The sequence below is a fragment of the Neolamprologus multifasciatus genome, chromosome 11 (genome assembly GCF_963576455.1).
Source record: "Neolamprologus multifasciatus chromosome 11, fNeoMul1.2, whole genome shotgun sequence".
Lineage (NCBI taxonomy): Eukaryota > Metazoa > Chordata > Actinopteri > Cichliformes > Cichlidae > Neolamprologus > Neolamprologus multifasciatus.
This window is the reverse complement of record NC_140449.1, coordinates 23723597-23743019: the sequence shown is the minus strand read 5'-3', so window position 1 is coordinate 23743019 and position 19423 is coordinate 23723597. Positions and strand designations below refer to the sequence as shown.

The following is a 19423-nucleotide window of genomic DNA, read 5'->3' as shown; positions in this document are numbered from 1 at the left end:
AACTGCTTTTACTCCTCTAAAACTATTAAAAACAAAACAAATATCAAACCCTACAACGTCTTCTCTTAAAACCGCCCGCTTTTCACCGTCTCAGAAAGGGTTGAGCGTGTTTCTCCCTCCAAAACGGGAAGACTTTCTTCTTCAAGGCAAATGAGTGCAGCTGTACACAATGGTCCTTCGTTTACTGGCATCAATGGGAGCTTTCTCCAAGGTGGGTTAATACAGAGTGCTAATTCAAGTGTGAGAATTCACCAGGGTGTATGTGTGGTGGTTTTTGTGCCACTGGTTTTTAAGATGTTCTTTTTAAAAAAAAATTTGTTTATTTTTTGGTACAATGGTCACAGATTATTAAAAAAAATAGGTCCCGACATTGCATACAAATGTCTCTCACTCTCAGAATTCGAATGCCGATGATGGGAAGAAATCGTGATCTGGCAAGAGCAGAGTGGAGACTATTGATAAGGAAAAGTGCGTAGGGGGAGGTGGTGGAAAAGTACACAGACACTGGTTGGGTCAATTGAACTCGCCAGCTCCCCTCATCTAGAAGAATCATGTGAATCACGAGGATCCTCCGGGCTCGCTTCTGTCCCATGTTCCATGTCTTCATCCTGTGGGTCTCCACCCGCTCTCAAAGATCCTTCCCCTGACTGAGACCCAGAAGGTCCAGCGATGGAGCCGGCTGAGTCTGAGCCGCCTAAAATAGAGATGTCAGAAGGAGCAGCTGTCTGCATGATCTTCTGCCGCACCTCCCTGATCTTCAGCTGCAGACACACCTTGGTGGGGAATATATCTGAGTATCTAGTCTGGAAGGCTGCAGTGGCCTGAGCTGTAGACAAAAGATGAAATCACCAGGAAGTCTACAACCAGAATGAAGAACCAGAAATCTGTGACTGTGTGTGTGAGAGAGAGAGGTTGGTGGGTGCGTCTTACCTGACGGGAAGAAGCCCTGCTCCTGGAACAGTTGCATGACCAGTGCTCTCCTCTGGTCCAGCGTTCGGCGCAGGGAAGTGTACGGCACCTTATCAAACTCCAGTTCAGTCAAGATGTCTTCTCCATCTGGTGCTGGGAAAGAAGCTGGAGATTATAAACCATTAGATCCCTGAGAGGAATTTGAACTAATTTTAACATCACAGTGACAAAAAAAAGGAAGCTTACTCACTTGATTAAAATAACGAATTAAATAATAACGAATTAAATGAATTTAAAAAGGAGGTCATCAATACACAAAAGATAAAAATCCCCACCTAAAAACAAGCTCTTCATTGATCCTTAACCCCCTCGTTACATTTCTACATCATGACAGGCATCACAGCTCACTATGAACTATTAACATTAAAGGAGACCTACAGTATCATGCTTAACTGTGCATGTTCATATTAAAAACAGAGCCAAGTTTAAAATAATGAGGTTAGCGTGTAAAAAATTAGGGATAATATTCAGTGTGATCAGCAATAGCCTACCATTGATTTTTAGCTAATTTCCCCATTAATGCATTAAAATAGATTATTTTTTATGATCCTGATAAGAGTTTAATTGATTTTTAAATTTAATTTTTTGAATGCATTACAGAATGTGAACAACGATTCTTTACTTTAACCTACTTCCTGTTCACCCCAGTAACGATGGTGTTAGCTACTAGCTATCACCAAGGAGGACAACGGTATAATCAAACTGTAGAGATTGTACTGCTATAAAGGCCATAGGTATAGACAGTCTTTCTAATTTCCTGTCTTTATGATGTTACTGAGAACAGAGATCTAATTTCTGCCTGTGATCACAGGAGCCCTACCTGCTCTGATCTTCTGTGTGTGACAGGCAGCCAATGAGGAGAAAACTGGCTTAAGTGGGAGGAGCTAAATCAGCTTGTTTTAGTCAGAGGCTGCACTAATTCTGAACTGTGAATCATGCAAAGCTGGAAGTGACAGGTCCACTTTAAGTATATGTGAATATTGCATCTTGTCCTTGCTGTTCTGTGTGCTCTACCTGCTCTGTCAAAGGTGAAGATGTCCCCCTCGCATTTAGCGGCGCTTTTAGGTGTGCTGGGCTCGGAGCTGCAGCTGGAACGCCGCCGACTCTTCCTCTTTGGGGAGATTTGCTCGTCTGTAGCCGAGTCCAAATCTAGAAGCAGAAGGGAGACAAATTTAAATCCAAGCAAACACAATGAGAGATATAAATAAAATGAGCATTATTTTCAACAGGTTGGATGTCAAAGTAAAAATTATAATGCACTATTGAAGTCCAGTAATTATCAGCAGGAAGCCAAAGAAACTGTTCTACAGACACCAGCCTCAAAGTATCCCAAAGTGCTTTGTGTGACCTGTTGAGTTCTTCCTCTTGCGGCGATAGCTCCCCAGAATGGCACGAGGTGAGGTGGCCAGGCTCTGCAGAGTCGGTGACGGCAAAACCTCCTCGGGCCGAAACTCTGGCAGCTCGGCAAATCGTTCCTCAAAGTACACCTCTGACAACACCCTTCCAGTCCAACACACACACAAAGACAGAATACACAGTATATATACACCGTCCATCAATAATTCAAACACAGAGGTTTACAGAGGCATTAACTCACTTGTCAACAGAGTCAAAGGTCTTCTTCAGAGGTGGTGGGCGGGCTTTGACCTTTTTGGGTGTGGGACATTCTTTGTCAGTCTGTGGAGGTGGCAGGGCAGGCTCTGTGGCTGATGGAGGAGGGAGAGGAGAGGAGGGGAGGGACTCCTTCCACCCAGCCTGCAGGAAATTCAATACAGGCGTTTTATTCAAGAACACAGAGGCACTACACGTGCACTGCGGCTCAGTACTTTATTCTGGTAGTGTTTGAAGTAAAAGCCAGAATGTGATGCTCCCTCACCTCTTTGGCGGTTGTGCTTTCCCTGTTTCTTGAGTCAGAGGAGTCTCCAGCACTGGAGCCCTCCAGTGAGGATGCTGGCTCCTCTGTGGGATGTGCTGATGGAGACGCTGTCTGCCCCGGCGGTTCAGGATCAAAGGCAAAATGACTGTTGGCTGCAGCTTCCCTTTCCCTCTCCTTTTCTCGCTCTCTCTCTCTCTCCCGCTCTCGCTCCTTGTCTTTGTCACGCTCTCTCTCCTTCCCTCGGCCTCCTCCTTCATAGCTGCCTACGGGAATGGTGGCCACTGTTGCCTTCACTTTCTGTGGGACCCTGACTGGAAGCAGGGTGAGTTTGGGTGTGCCTGGTGTGCTTCCTGTAAAAAAGAAAAGAAATAAAAATACTTATGAATGAAAGTATTCGCTCACTCATTCAAGCAATGAACTTTAGTGGCAGGTTAAAAAACAGTGGGTGCAGTTGTACCGGGTGTTTGGATCTGAAGCGAAGGACTGCAGGGCCTTATGGACCCAGCAGAGCCACTGGGAGGCGCCGCTGAGCTGCTGGAGGGCTGCGTCTGCCTCTCAAGCTGTCTTTCCGAATGTGTCAGCAGTTCTGCCTGCCTCTCCGTCTGCCTGTCAGTTTGTCGATCCGCAGGTCTGTCCGGAGGCAGGTGCCTGTCAGTCTGTCTGTCCGGATGTGGGTGCGTGATGATGGAGGGGGTTGCTGTGTGTTTGGGCAGGATGTGGGGAGAAGCGCTCGATGGGCTGGAGACAGAGTAGACCACGCTGGGGGGTACTGCTGCCATGGAGACCACCCCTGTTGCCATGGTGACGCTAGGTGAAGGAGGGTAGATGGCAGTTACTATCTGGCCCCCGGAGCCTGAAGCAGGGGCTGAGGTGGAGGGCTGTGGAGACTGAGCTGTGGCCAGGAGTGGTGGTTGACCTGGATGAAGGAGACAGGAAACCAAGAGGGAACAAAACTCATAATTTTCCACATCGCTATGATGATCTGCGACATTTTCAACACGATGAATACCTATTCCTTCTCTTCTCTCAATAATCTGACAAATTACAGTCTTTATTGACAACTGTCAATCCAGATTTGTCCTTGTTTTATTTCCACCTGGACTCACTGAACCAAGATTTTACTGAGATGTGTTTGTTTATGTATTTAAGCAAAATAGAAATGTGAATATTAAAGGAAAAAAATACAAGCTAACACTGCTAACAGTACTTTTTGTTCATGTATCCCCTTCATGTCATATGAGAATAAATAAAATGTACAAACTGGATTAGTCCAGGTTTAACAGCATTAATTCTTACTTTACTCAAAACTACTCATAAGTTAATGTATATTTCTCTGCTGCTCTGCAAGGCTGAGGGTGTAACTGATGAGGTTATTTACACATAATTAACACTGACACACTTCATTTATGGATGACTGAAATTACTTAATGCATATTTGTTTTGGACTAAATTATAAAATTTGTGTTTTAATTCAAAGGCCATTTAACCTAAATGAAAATGATTACTTTATTTATAGACTCTTGTGGTTTGTTGCGTTTTTTTTTTTAACAAGTTAATAAAAAAATAGTTTAAAAGATCAGACTTAATTTTGGCAATGGCTCTATAAAGTAGTGATTTATCAATTGGCCTAACAAGTGAAAAATCACCGGTTCAATGGAGTCGATGGAATCCACTCTCCCACAGTGCCATGCACTAAATAAATGCTAGAAAAAGTTTTAATGCAGATGAAGGTTACTACTGAAAAGAGACACCGGGAAGCAAATAATATACACGTGTTGTTTAACCAACCGAGTATGAAATGGAAGTATACAATATTAAATTATGCAGAGGCTTATTTTTACTATATATGCATATATAAGTGGTGAAGAGGTCAAGCTTAACAGGAAAAGTCTTTTCCCAGCACTTCAGTACATCTAATACCAAGAGAGATATCCGCTCTCTTACTCTGCAACTCTTCAAGGCCACAAAAAAATAAAAAAGTAATCATATGATATCTCGTAGGAGCTGAGAGATGTAGTTCTGCTTTAAGATTTTTCATCTCTGTCAAATGTGCTTTCTGTGTGCACTTTGCATGTTTTCCCTTTGCCTCTGGCTTCCTCCCACAGTCTACACACATACATGTTAGGTTAAGTGGTGACTCTAAACTGGCTATGATAAAAGTGTACAGAGTGAAAAAGCTTTATAATGTGAATTTTAGTCTAAAGTGCTCGAGTGGCTAATAAGACTAGAAAACTACTATATAAACGCAAGTATGTTGTGTACTACAAATCCAAAAATGAAAAGTCAGAGAGGAAAATGGGGAATGGAAGAGTGCATGGACATGGATTTCTACAGCTGAACTTTAGCCTATAAAATGGTTGGTTTTGATTAGGTAAGGTTTAGTTTAGTTAAAATGGGAACAGGCCTTTTTTTAAGCTTCATTTGTTATCAAAACAGGCTAAACTTAAGCATTTGTACAAACACAGGTAGGATTCAAAATGGCCTGTGTGTCTTCATAGCTACTAGACATTTCCACTTGACAACTGTTCCATCTTGTTGGTGCTAAAAGTTTAAAAAGTAAATAATTTCTCTTTTTTCCCCCAATGGTGGTCTAAATGAATCAAAAACATTTATTATTCTAATGAAATGGGATTGTTAACGGACTGAAAAATCATAAATAGCCCACTGCAGAGAACTAACAAGTGGTAAAAGATTTACCCTTATTAGTAATGTTAATGTATACTTAAAATGCTGTGTCACCTTTGTTATGTCTCTTATTTTTACACCACATTAAGTTATATTTACTTTTGTTTTTTGCCTTTAGGTCCAAACTGGCTCTTGATAGTAAAAGCTGTTGAACCCTGTGCTCTATAAATAGACTGAATTTACAACTTGGGCCAAGAGTTAAACAAGTTTGTGAACTTTGCTCACTGTGGCCTGTAACTGTATAAGCTCATGGAAATACTCAGAGACATAATAGTCTAGTAGATTTCATATATTAGCTAAGAGCATTGGAAAACCTGTTTTCTGGGTCAGAGTGAGGGGCTACCTTGCCTACATGTGGAGGCAGGAGCACCATATTTAAATGGAAAGAAACATCCCCAAATTCAGACTATTAAAATGAGCCTTCATGAGGGCACAAAATCATCCATTTTCCCCCCACAGCTGACACCACATACCCCAACACCGTAACAGCTTCGGCCAGCTGATGCAAGATCTTAGCCGAGGCCCTCTTTTCCTCTACATCTCTGCTGTGTTGCTCTTTGCACTTCCAGGTGCTTTGATCATCCTGCTTCCCGGCAGCTGTGCAGCTCTCCCCTGCAGGTCCTCTAACCCTGAACTCAGGATGTTCTGTCAGTGCTCCTCTTCACCAAAAACTAGCTTTACAAATGGTTTTGTAGTAAATCATGTTTACAAAAAGGTTTGTCCTCCAGCTTATCTCAGTGTCTTTGACACTGTTGTGTAACGAAGTGTGCCATCGACCAGTAACAACCTGTGTTTTGTAATTTTAATTACTTTATACTTTTGTTGCTTAAGCTGTGCAGTGTTACTGCTAAAAATTCAAATGAATGCTAAACCAAGATGAAAAAGCAACTTGGGAAGTCAGGGAAAGTTGAGTTGTTGATCTCATCCTCAAAAACATCATATCTACCATGTAAAGTGAACATTAGAAGAATTTGTTTAATAATGATAAAAACTCATGCATAGTAAATTTATTTTTAGGCTTGCATTTACTTTGTCATGTGACAGTTTTTAACAATTTGTTGCCCTCCTCGTAGAGTGACCTAGATTCATTATTTATTAGCCTAAAAGCCTATAATAAAATTATTCTAAACACGAAGAAGCTATCAATGTATTACTTAAAGCAGATATTTTGAACTCAGGACCATCCAAAGAGCACATGAATGCAGGGTTAGTGTATGTTTCAGCTAGCAGAAAAGGTCAGTCATCAATGCACTTTGATGCTGGCATTGTTACATCAACATTATTCAGAGGGCCATATGTGACCCACACAGTATGATGTATTCAAAATACAGAATTGCTGTATTAAAAACAAAACAAAAAAAACAACCCAGGATCTTTGGATTATTTTTTCCACAGCTCTGACCTGCAATCAGCGGCTGTACCAGCGTTTGTCCAGGCGGGGCAATGGCTGTGAACCCAAGAGTTGCAAGGGGCGCGGGTACGTATGCAGACCCAGGAACTGGCAGAGCTTGCTGCGAAGGGGAGGAGGCTGTTGCATTGGAGACAAGAGGCAGGGTGGATGGTACCCCTGGAGTGGACTGGACGTAGGTGATCCTAGACAGGAGGTACAGATACAGGTGAGGTGATTATTATAAAATGGAAAAAAAAAAAACAACAACAGAAGAAGAAGGCAAGAAGAAGAAGCAGGCGGAAGGAGGATGACATTTATTGTAATAAGAAATGTCAGGAAGGGTGCAGATGCAGCGACAGCCCATGTTACAGTAGAATAATGAGACAGACTGAGAGTGCAGGGAACAGAGACACGATTAGAAGGAAAGAGGAAGACAAAAAGAGAAGTGCTGCAGTGAGGGTCAGTTGGTGAGTGTACATCACAGCAAGTAGCACTAGATAACTAGTGCTGTGTGTGTGTGTGTGTGTGTGTGTGAGTGAGAGTGTGTGTGTGTGTGAGTGTGTGTGAGAGAGAGGAGATGAGAGGTAGTGTGGGGGTGGCAGGCAGAGGCAACTTGGGCCACCAGCAGCATGACTAACATATCCAGAATAGAGCTGTAGTGTTACAGCTGCACCCCTACTGGAATTTCGGTTTCTCGTGTTGTCTGCTCACTGTGTTACAATAAATATGGAGAAGCTACACAGTTTCAGCTTATATGCTGCAAGGAAAAGATAGCATATTGTTTTTTAATAACTCAGCTGTTAACTTATAATATTGTCCGTGATTACTCAGAGAGTTTTATTTCCCCATTAACTGCAGTAAAAGCCTGTTTGGAATTAAAGTGCCTTTTTTAAAACCTTGGAAGGCATAAACTGGCTCATTTAGAAAGTATTTCATTTGGTCTAAAACTGTTGAATAAACCTTTTATTATCTAGCCAGTGGGCAAAATCGTCATGTAAAAACACTCCTTCTGATTAACTTCTATTTTGGAAGTAAACAAATTGAGTGCACACGGAGACAGAGCATGTCTTTAAGCTCAAAATGATTTCAGGGGAATTATCGCTGGTTAACTGATGTTTACTACAGATTGTGAATGAAGCTGCACGCGTGGCTTGCCTTACCCATTTTAATGTTGCATCAAAGAAAGCACAGCAGCAAACCTGTAAAGGGAGGATCAACGTGTTCCCTCTAAGTATTTATGTGTATATATACAGCACATCTGTCATATGCAGAAAGACTGCAAAATACGGCTACAGCTATTGATTTCTTTGTTAATTGAGTATCTTATCAATTAAGTAAGTTATCGGATAAGAAATACTTTTGCCTTATTAATGAGATTGCTCATTGGTTTACACCTTAGAAATTACCAATTTTAATAGTTTAACTGAATTAAACACCCATCCACAGAACTAAACTGCTAAATTAAAATCAAATTAAAAAAATTAAAAATGCAAAAACAGACAGATAACAAATAGAGAAATCTGGAGCCTATCACAGCTATCATAGGGGGGGATACAGGGTACACCCCGGACAGTTGGCAAAAAAAAAAAAAAAAAAAAAAAAAAAAAAGGTACATAAAAACAACAGACTTCAGACTGAGTTCTGACAGGATTGTACCTCCTGGATGAGGTACATTTGCTGTGTGTTCACATGTATGTGTTTTTAAGTCTTGTATGTGGTGGCTGCAATGAAGAAAAACGTTCTCTGAACTGAACTGTTTGCCATGTGCTGAGCTGCAGCATGTCCCGATTCAGAAAACAGATGTTCTGATGGTGTAGATGTTAATAATAATAATAATAATAATAATAATAATAATAACTTTATTTATAAAGCGCTTTAAAACAAAGTGCTGTACAGCTATTTGAAACTAAAAAGATGAATAAATAAAAAGGATAAATAGCAGAACAAGTAAAAACACAATACAAGTTAAAAACAGTAAGAATTTAAAAAGTAAAAGGCATAGAATTAAGACATGTAAGATAGGGTGAACAAATGTGTCTTCAACTTAGTTTTAAAAACCTCCACAGAGCATGCCTGCCTAATATTTTGAGGGAGGTTGTTCCAATAATAATCAATGATTAATGATAATTAATGATAATAATAATTCAGTGTTCAACCTAACAGCCCCAGGTCAGTGGTTGAGAGTTTCACTTGCCCATGCAAACAAAAAAACAAAAGCAAGTTTTGAATTTTGTTTTAACTTTTGTTTTTATTTTTATATATATTTTACATTACTAGAGCCTTGAAATAAGCTGTAAAGGAGGGTATGGGGTTTAGTACACCCTATGCCCCCCTTTAGATTCGCCCCTGCTTGCTGCAGGTATCACTGTGATAGAAAGTGGGCCAGCTGCAGCCTTTATCAATCTGCCTAATTTAAATTAAATGTATTAGATTAGGTTAACAGCTCATCTGCATATTTTATGTGAACTTCTATAGCATTAACGTAGAAGCTTGTAGACATAGCTTGTAGTCTAAGATAAATGGCGGTGGATGTGAGTAGCTAAAACGTTGCAGCTTGTTGAACAGGTGGGTTTAAAGCTTTGCATGCAGTTTTTTCCAAGTAAAGGTTTTTACAGTGATTAAAGTAACAAATGCTGTTTTCTTTTACGCCACCTGAGCGTCTTGACGACAGCTCCACATTAAACTACGACAGCATCATCTTCACTGCTGCTGTTGTACTATCAGTATTTTTGCAGAAAAACTGGGGGCTGCATGGCCTTAATATTATAATACTTTTTGTTCACACGTGCTCCTAAATACATTCCTACTGCGGGTCTATTTTTAGTCACAAATGTGGGTGAAACGCTCACGGTGACAACTGAGTGCAAACGAAGCATCGAAGCCAAGAATTTGCCTCAAAGATTTTTTTGTAATCGAGTTACTTGATGAATTGTTGCAGCCCTAATGCAAAGACACTTCCAATAAGTGAACAATTACAGAGATCAACTGCAGCTCAGGGATACTGGGGACTAGGGTGCACAAGGCTGGCATATGTTTATAAATGAGTGCTTGTTAATCAGAGCTGAGTCAAGCCTACTGGCACATTTGTTTACAGCTGCTCTCAGACATGTGATGTGTTGCATTGCTGGGTTTATCTATCTGTTAGAAAATAGCTTTTAAGCTGTCAAACATCAGTCTCCATTATATAAATGCTTTATGTCAATTCAAACACGACTGTTATGAACAGCAGTGGAAAGTTTAGAAATACTGTGAGTAGTGACAAACAGCCCCAATAACCACACTGGAAGTTTCACTTCATTTATTAACTAGAATTTAAAATGTGTTTAACACAGGCTGACAGCACTAAAGCTGTTCCAGTTAGCTATGAAAAATGGGAAACAGATAGGTCAACATTTGGCTGCCGGGTAATTCCTCATCTTGCTCACATGCTGTGTAATTTATAGGTAAAGCATTTACTGGATTTTCATTTTTAAAGTGAGTGGAATGAAAAAAAATCCAAAGAGGGGGCAAATGTGGGTAAATCGATGGTGCTTTTCAGATGAGTTTTTTTTTCTATTGTTGCCCTGCACTGCCAGATCAACAATGTTCTCAGTGAACAAAACACTTTTCTTATGCATCTTTTAATTTTGGCTCAAAGGGCTATTCAACAGATCATGCTTTCTTTCTCATAAGAAACAGTTGGAGGAATTAGCTGTGCATGTGTTATTATTACTCAGCTGTCATAATAAGGCAGCAGACATGATATAAGTCCTTTAAATACTAACATTTTCTGTTTTTAACACATTAACTTTTTTCTTTTTAATCACATTACTATATTTTGCACCTAAAGAAATTTTGTTACTGGTTCTAATTAAGAAGAAAGATAGGACACCACAAGGTTACAAACAAGCACACAATTAAAAATATTTTTTAATGACTTTTAAAGAGTGCCAACATGGTGATGGTGGGGTTTATTTTGTTCATTGTTCTTTATGGAATCTCTGCGCTCCTCTTTCTGGTTTCATCTACTTTCCCAACCCCCAGCTGGTTGCAGCAGAGTGCCGCCCCTCCTTAGAACTGTTTCTGATAGAGGTCTCTTTCTTTTAAAGAGGAGTCCTTCCTCCCCACTGTCACCAAGTGCTATTGGTGAACTATTGGTCTCATATTCATATTCACTGTCTCACTGCAGTTTGATATCTCCTACCTTGTAGGTGCTGGTGGCACTAGAACAGCCTGGGAGGGGGCTGATCCTGGTGCTACCACAGCAGCTGTGCCCACTGTTACAGGGAAGGGGCTGGCAGGATGTACTGCTCCACCCTGAGGCAGCTGAGATTGAACAACGGGCATAGGAGCTATATGGATGATCTGGGGGGGAAAAAATAAAGATAGAAGAACCAACACAAATGTTTATTTACAGCTTTGCTCAGATAAAGCTTTAATAAGAAAATGGCTACAGTTTAAAAACACGTCATCAGTGAAGCACCGCTGACCTTGCTTCCGGACTGAGCTCCATTCTGGACAGGAAGAGGTGGAGCCACAATCGGAAACTGCTGGGCAGGTGCTGGCGCAGTCCGCACTGTTGCCATGGGAACAAGCATTTTACCCTGGAGCGCCGGAGACTGTGCTTGCACTGATGAAAACGCGGATAAACAGGGGGAATGAGCATTTCATTAGAAGTCAACACAGACTATTAGCTCCAGTGCTGTGTCTCCTGTTAGAGCTTTCACCTCTAGTTCCTGGGCCGACTCCCACTGCTGGGCTGGACGTGTATCCCGTCAGTGGACTTGTACCCTGCTGCTTTCCATTGGCCAAGGACACATGTGTCGGTGGAGCTGTGGGCAGGTTGAAGACACTGGTTGGCTGGCTGAGCTGCTGAGGTGGACTCTTTGGGTTGGTGTTGGCAGGTAGGGTAGGCAGAATGTACTGGACTTGAGTGATGGCCTTACTCCCAGGGGGTGCCAGGGAGGAAGCAGGAAGGAACTGGGGCTGAAGCAGGGGCAGAGGCAGGGGCCCGTTGGTTTGGCTATGCTGAGCTGAAACAGCAGTGGGTGGAAGAGCCTGTGGCTGAGATGGCTGGGGTTGTGGGGAGGGGGTTACAAGCTGTATAGAGGGTTGGGGAGGCAAAGCCCCTCCTAACACTAAATTAGTCACTACACCACCTGGACCAATAGCTGGACTGGGTGATGACGAAGAATAGTACCCACCCCCTGTGGCTGTGGCCCCGCCTCCTGAAGCTGACCCAATCAAGAGTTGCGGCTGCTGTTGGGGAGTCAGAGACTTCCTTTCGGAAGGGTGAGGGCTGGATGAAGTGGCTCCATCTCTAGGTTTGCTGGCAATAGGGAGCGGTGTGCTGATAACAGGACGCATTACATTGGTCACCACTGTAGAGGCCACCCTCAGGAGTGGGTTCGCCCCCAGCGAACTTACTGATGAGGGAAGAGCCCCTCCGGCTGGAGAAGTGGACATGACTGACTGACCAGAAGAAAGGGAGAGAGAAGAGGCTTGCCCACTTCCACCTTCCTCCCCTCCAAATGCATCCTTATTCTCTCCCTCTGCTCTTTCCTTCCTCCTGTGGTCCAAAAATGCTCCCCCTCCTGATCTCCCCTCATCATAGCGCTTGGTGGTGGGGTAAGAGGACAGTGAGACACTCCTACCATGAGGAGTATGGTGTGAGGAAGAGGAGGAAGCAGAAGAGCAAATGACTGGAGCAAAAACTCTCTGAAAAGGACAAATATACAAATGTTACACAGGATAATCACCTTTAAAATGTTTCAAGAAATCTGTGTGTGTTAAACTGATAGCTATCAATGCCATTACCTTTCGATCGCTTTCATCACCCGAACCGTTCTCACTATCGCTGTCAGTCACACGCTCCTTACACTTGAGGTCTATGGAGCTGCTGGGATAAGGGTCCTCTGTGGAAAGAAGCACACACTCCAGCTACACTTGATATTCCTTAAAATTTAACATCCACTCAAAAGGTCAGGGAAAACTTGTGATGCATTCATGTAATGCTGGGAGAAAGCAGAGAACCCCGCTTATCCAAGGTTGTCAGCTTGCATTGCAATCTTGTAGTCAGACCAGTTAGACAACTTTAATTAGCCATTCTTGCTGTTACAGAGTTAAGCTCTTTCAAAAGAGGTTGAACTCGCTGTATTATTTTTGATTTTATTTCTAATGCAAATCCCAGATGATGTGCATTTGCAGCCATTTAGCAAGGATATTGTTAATGTCCGTGATACCTGAAACTTCAGACTTGTAATTACAAGTGAGAAGTTGACATGAACAGTTTTTCACACTCAGCTGCTCATAATTACCGTTTAAATGATCAGATAATTGGGGCATGTCTGAAACTGCTCTCACTTCTTAAAATCTGAAATGTCAAAGTGGCCAATAACAGGAGAGACTAAACAACATGTGACTGTTTCACAAGGAACTAACTGCTGACATTACTTCTTAGTACTGAGTGGGTGTTTTGTTTTTTTTAAACATACAGAAGATGACAATACGCAGTGCGGTTCAGTGCTGCTGGAAGCAGTTTACTAACACATTAATTGCTCTAATCTAATATGGCTGCATGAGCACAGTAGTATTCATTTCTCACCAATGACATCATCATCTCCCTCCTCCTCACAGATGACCATGCGCTCCTCATCACTGGTCATGTCCTCGCTGACCCCACGCTGAGACTGTGCCAAAGGAGGGGCATGGCTCGAGAACTGATTGCCACCATCCCCACACATCTGAGAAAAGAGACATATTAGGATGACCTTCTTGTTGTAACCTTATTTGGGTTTGATGTAGCAGTGTGTTAAATGTGTTCAAGATGCCAGTCTGGGACTGAAAATGCACCATCCTACTGCCAAAACAGTTTTTTCAAGTTTGTGGAAAGCAAAAGTAGAAAACATCTTCTATTGCTGGGAACACAAAATGAATTCACAAAACACATCTTTAAATTTCTGACTGCACTGGTAGCAGTAATGGCTGCCTTTCATTTATTCTTTAAAAAGAAAATACTAAGCTTCAACATTCAATATTCAACGTTCTCAGTTGATGAGCTGCTCTCCTCTCTCACCTGTGCCAGTTCTGCAAGGGCTTGCGTATTACCCCTGTCACTCCGCTCCAGGCTGTGCACAGCACTTTGGGAGAAGGCTCTGGGGCGAGTAAGCTGGCTCGCATGGCCCTCTCCTGTAGTCCTCTCGGACACGCCCACCAGTCCTGGACCGACACCCTTCAGCTCGACAGAATGGGGCTCTGTCCCAAGGCAAAAATATCACTGATAAGGACTTGAAGAATAACGGGCATATGAGAATCTCTGTAAATGTATGCTGCATATTGACCAACCTGTGGATTCAGACATGCTCCTCTCTCTAATGTCTTTGCTCCCTGGTACCCCACGACCTTCAGAGCTGGACTTCTTTCTGTCTTTATTGCACCACTTCCAGTCTGGGTGGGCCTTGAAGTGAGCCTCTTTGACCTGAGACCAAGAGAAGGGACAGGTATGCATCTACGACTGAACCATTTTTCTAAAATTATGTACATCTTTCTGTATGCATCTGGATACCTGAAAAGCCAAATCATGGTACTTCTGTTTCTCTTTAGGTCCTAGAGCGTACCACCATTCCCCAAGAATCTTGCTGACTGTCCTGTTGTCCTGGTTCGGGTGACGCTGGTGAACCAATGCTCGATGGCGCTTGCTGAAAATCATAAATGCATTCATTGGTCGCCTGATGTGGTCCTTCTCCCTCTGAAAGAGTGAGCAAGAAAAACAGTCAGATATTACGTGACATATCTTAATTAAGGACACACTGAGAATTGTGTTTTTGTGGATGCAGTGAATAAAAAAAAAGACAAACACCAGCTTTCCAGGGCTGCTCTTGTCTCCATCTTTGGGCAGCGCACTGAGCGACTGAGTACGTCTCTTTCCTGGTGATGTAGAGAGAGGCTGCTCTTGTACGACTCCTGGAAGGAAGCTAAAGGAGACAGAAAAACATCTCTGGGTCTATAATCTTTAATTTTCTATACCCGCATGGAGGCTGGCCCATTAGCACTTCTTTTCTTTCCATCTCTAATATTTAAAAACCCGTTAATTTTCTACTTAACATCGGGTATTATTTACCTTAAGGCTGCAAGTCTATGAGATGTAGACACTGAGCACAAGTAGTTCATCTCCCATGAGATACAGCAGCAGATTCAGCAGATAGCTAATCCATTTCAATGTCTGACAGCCTGGCCACTGCCTTTCATATAGTGATAGAAACCAGAGATGGAATGCTTTTGTTCCCATCTGCTTTGTTCTGGCATTGAGCTCTTCTGCCCAAATTAGCGCAAGGATACAGAAAATATCACACTCCCTTACTGTATGTGTGGGTACACAGCACCACACAGAAAATTACTGTGAAAGCTGGCTTGGACAAATACATAACCACTTTAACAGATAAAACATGAGGGTTTGTGCTACCTCTATCTCTCTGTGTTCTTTTAGCCTGACAGATTCACCCACAAAATCCCAATACAGTAGAAAGAAAGAAAGAAAGAAAGAAAGAAAGAAAGAAAGAAAGAAACCGTGCTCTTACGGGTCATCCACATCACTCTCAGTTTCACTGTCAGGCCTCTCCCTCTCTGTATCTCCTTTCTCTTTCTCTGGAGGCGGCTCATCTGAAGCAGGGGGAGGCCTTGATGGGGGACCTCTCTCTACAGTGGGAGGTGCCTCTGCAGGCTCCTGTGGCAGCGCTGCCACCCCCTGACACTCTGAGGAAAAACAACAAATTATTCAGGGCAAAGTAAGCAGTAAATGCTGCTGAAGTTTCAAAGGAAAATAACCCAAAACTGGTGACAAAACCTTTTTTTCCCCCCTCCTTACAGCTTCTAGGTCAGTCTTAATATAAACATTACCCGTCTTCAGACTGGCTGCTTGAGGGTGGTTGACTGGGTGCTGGCCCTCTCCTGGCTGAGAAGTAGCATCTGATTGGGTAGGTGCCAGAAAGGGGACCAATGAATGCCAAGGGAAGACTGGAACTGACCGGGGCTCTACATTGGTCCACACTGCAGAAGATAAAAGGAATTCAGATTAATTTACCTGATAAATTCACAATATGAGGCCTTGCCTTGAATTCAGATTCAAAACAATCTGTCATTCGTACTAACAAATCAAGAAACAGCTTACTTATTTAGAGGAGTCACTGTAACACTTACACAACAGTCGCATTCCTACTCAATGACCAATTAGTTTACAATGTGATCAAGCACAAATGTTATATTATTTTGGATGGAAAAACAACAAAAAATACTAAAAATCAGACAGACAACAACAGAGTACTTCTTGCAGTAGTACTTTGGCCACAGTAGCATCTTGAATTTTAGCCATCTAACCACAGGCTGGATAACATCTGGGATAGTAGGTAAAGGTCAGTGGTTACATGGCAGAATAAGAAAGAACCAGTGCTTTGAAAGCTACCAGTAATATCAGTACTGCCACAGTAACAGATCAGACCTCCATCCACTAAACTGGTTAAATCATTCCAAAAACTGCAGATGTACAAAAGGACTCTCTATTCCCAATAACAGGCTGAATGGAGAACAGAAGTCATTACCAAATGTCATAAATAAAACAATTGCTGTATAACTCACTATTTCCTTTACTGGAACAAAGAAAGAAAGACAGAAAGAAACAATCTCTAGATAAAAATGCTCCATACATTAACAAAAACACTCAGAAAGACATTACACTGTGTACCTGCATTACACTTCAGGTAAACAATAAGGTATGGACTAACCAAACATGCTTAATCCTTGGCGAAGATACTGAGGATTCTCTGATGAGAACATTGTTGAAAGAAATCCTTGATGTTTTCAAAAGAAAAAATCTTTTTTTAAAAACGTAATGATAATGAGTCCTTTTAAAATCTTTCTTCTATAACATGCAGATATCCAGGTAAGAGAACATGTTTACTCCAAAAATCTGGGAAGCTCATAGTGTGTCTGGATCCCTTTCATCCCTACAGGTTGCAGCCATCATTCAGAAAAATAACTGCATCACTTCCCGACATGAGGTCTTCAAGAGGTATCCTTATTTAGTTATTTATTTATTTTTAACCTAACTAAAATACGAGATAAGAGTCCATATATCCGTATCGCAGTATGCCGCAATCTAATAACGCACACGGAACAAACATCAGTGGACAGGGTGTACTGTAAACGATTCGTAAGAAAAAACAAAATAATGTAACATTTGTGCGAATGTAGCGGTGTACAGACGAGCCACTGAAAAAAGACGATTATGATCGAAGGCAGGGTTCCGCCTCCCTTTGGTCTAATTACCCCCGATGCCCTCTCTCCCTGTTTGTTTACATTACTACAGCAGCCCGGGCGTGAAGGGGTTAACAAGGCCTCGAGCCCATCCGCGGCCTGGATTGATACAGCCACCCGGAAACTACGCAGTCCTTCAGGGCCATGTCAAAACGTGCTCTGCGCTACTACACGGTTTTGCGCAGGTGGGGCTCGGCAGGTACTGAGAAGCACATGAAGTCCCGGACTCGCACAGCTACAGAGCGCCGTATCGATCAGGGTAAAACAGCGCTGCAACAAGCAAAGTGGGGTGATCTCAGCTCAAGTGATTCTTCTATTTCCAACTACTGTGAATCTGCTTAATGTCCAAGTGTTCGCCGCTTCCCTCAACACCGACTTTCAACACTTGCTGATTCGGGCATTTTAAAAGAAGAAAGAAGAAGAAAAAAAAAGGGGGGGGGGTAAAGAAATCACGGCAAATTTAGCTGCCTCTTGCAATAACCGGAGCCTCAAGTGCACCGCTCCAAATTGGACCAACCTCTCGGGAACGCCCCTGGTCGTGCACCCGCCGCACAGACACGGGCAAAAGAAACGCAATTATTTTCATGTCGCAACTATAAAAACCTATTTTCAAATGTACTAACGTCAAATATAACCCGCCGAGCACTGTCTGTTAAGTGCATTACTCCGAAACTTGTTTCTATGATATATGCCCCCCCACCCCCCTCGGGATTACGATATGCACCTGTTTTAACCAGGCAATTCAGTTAACACCTATAAAAGAAACACCGAACTAGTTGTATTTGTTCCCACTCATAAGAAGACATCGTTACCGTAAATCTGGTGCATTCATCCATCACCCTGCGCTCACAATCCCGCTATCCATCAGTTTGATTACCTAGAAAACCACCTGTACTGTCTCCGATTTAGTAGTTCCTATCCTGCCTGACGAATCTGGCCACAAACCTGACGTTAGCTAGCAACTGATGAGACTACAACACAGCGATGAAAGCAACCACGGTGAGGACTCCTGGCTCAAGTCAGCGAGGAGAAAAGGAAGGAGGGGAGGGGGGTGAGATGAATCGCAGTTGCTGTTGTATTTTTCTTACTCCTCCTCGATCAAGCTTTCGAGGCAGCAAAGGAGTGACCGGTTCTAGATGCCCCCCCAGTACAGGACCAGAACACGATGGTGGAGGTGGGGGCTTTAAACCCCGCGACGCTGGGTGATAGCCGTTGGAGAGGTCGGTCTGTCTGCAGCAGGTTAGCTAGCCACTTCGTGCGGACGACATCGGCGCGCACACCGTCCAGTCCGCTGACTACTTGCTGTTACTCGTGTTGTTTTGGCCCAGAAAAGTCCTTGTATCACATCTCCACACCTCCCAGCCCGAGTTTACTCCCTTATTTTTGCCTCATTCGCTCTCTCGCGCGCGCAAGCCTTGGCCCTTTCTTTCTCTTTCCCTCCTCTTCCTCTTGTTGTAAACTAGGCTGCTTGCCCCCCCACACACCTCCTGTACTCGTACCCCTCCCCTTCTCGTCCTGTCAACCTCGCCCAGCCTTGTCCCGCCCCCCCCCCCTGGACAAATACTATTCGGCTATTCGCGCTGGCGTCGAACCGTCATCTACCCGCCGCGCACGCTGATTGGCGGAAGGGTGCGCTGGAATGCCAGTCATATGCAAATTACACCCGGCGTTACAACTATAACCTCTTCTCCCTCTAATCTCGAAGCTTCTTTAAAATACTCAATAATAGTTAATAAATATTTTCACTGTATCGATATGGGAACACGAGCTGGAGTCCGTGTAAGGCCTCAAAAGTGAGTATTTTTGTGCTTCTTTCTTTCATTGGTGGAGGTGTCGTAGTAAACCTTGAGTGGTGGGTGAAAGCGCGTATCAAACGCCGACACTCAGATGTAGGCCAACCAATAGCTTAACAGAATTTAGAGAAGCTCCGCCCCTTACTAATGCTCGGCTCCAGTTTTAATACACAAGAAGACCACACATGCAGGGAGGCGCTAGTGTGCTATCTGCTCTTTACCTGTCACACTGCTTCGGTCTCTCTAGGGAATCTGCACAGGGGGTGGACTCTGATGAGGACTTTGGGGTCAAGATTGCAATGCATACCCCCACCCAATAAACCTAGATAAGCATGCAGGGTCATTACAAGTTAGAAATATAAATCATTCGAAAAAGGAATTTGAAATACATATAACCATTTTCTGGTGATGCTACACGTTTGC

General features: G+C 42.9%; 1 protein-coding gene across 4 annotated transcripts in view; it reads right to left on the bottom strand.

The window, feature by feature from the left end:
* Positions 1–314: 314 nt before the first annotated feature.
* cicb (capicua transcriptional repressor b) overlaps positions 315–19423 on the bottom strand; it is a 45161-nt gene continuing 26052 nt past the window's right edge. The window contains exons 5-23 of one of the 4 annotated variants that reach the window (XM_085177649.1): positions 15795–15944; positions 15476–15650; positions 14758–14872; positions 14464–14646; positions 14244–14376; positions 13975–14153; positions 13504–13642; positions 12717–12814; positions 11627–12617; positions 11390–11529; positions 11104–11264; positions 6933–7123; positions 3303–3761; positions 2846–3195; positions 2567–2724; positions 2318–2478; positions 1984–2118; positions 931–1074; positions 315–826 (exon numbers count right to left, since the gene is read on the bottom strand). In XM_085177649.1, coding sequence (XP_085033775.1) covers positions 537–826; positions 931–1074; positions 1984–2118; positions 2318–2478; positions 2567–2724; positions 2846–3195; positions 3303–3761; positions 6933–7123; positions 11104–11264; positions 11390–11529; positions 11627–12617; positions 12717–12814; positions 13504–13642; positions 13975–14153; positions 14244–14376; positions 14464–14646; positions 14758–14872; positions 15476–15650; positions 15795–15944 — 4352 coding nt within the window. In that variant the 3' untranslated portion in view covers positions 315–536. Of the gene's footprint in view, positions 827–930; positions 1075–1983; positions 2119–2317; positions 2479–2566; positions 2725–2845; positions 3196–3302; positions 3762–6932; positions 7124–11103; positions 11265–11389; positions 11530–11626; positions 12618–12716; positions 12815–13503; positions 13643–13974; positions 14154–14243; positions 14377–14463; positions 14655–14751; positions 14873–15475; positions 15651–15794; positions 15945–19423 lie in introns of all 4 variants that reach the window. The other 3 variants (XM_085177652.1, XM_085177650.1, XM_085177651.1) reach the window with 3 other exon arrangements.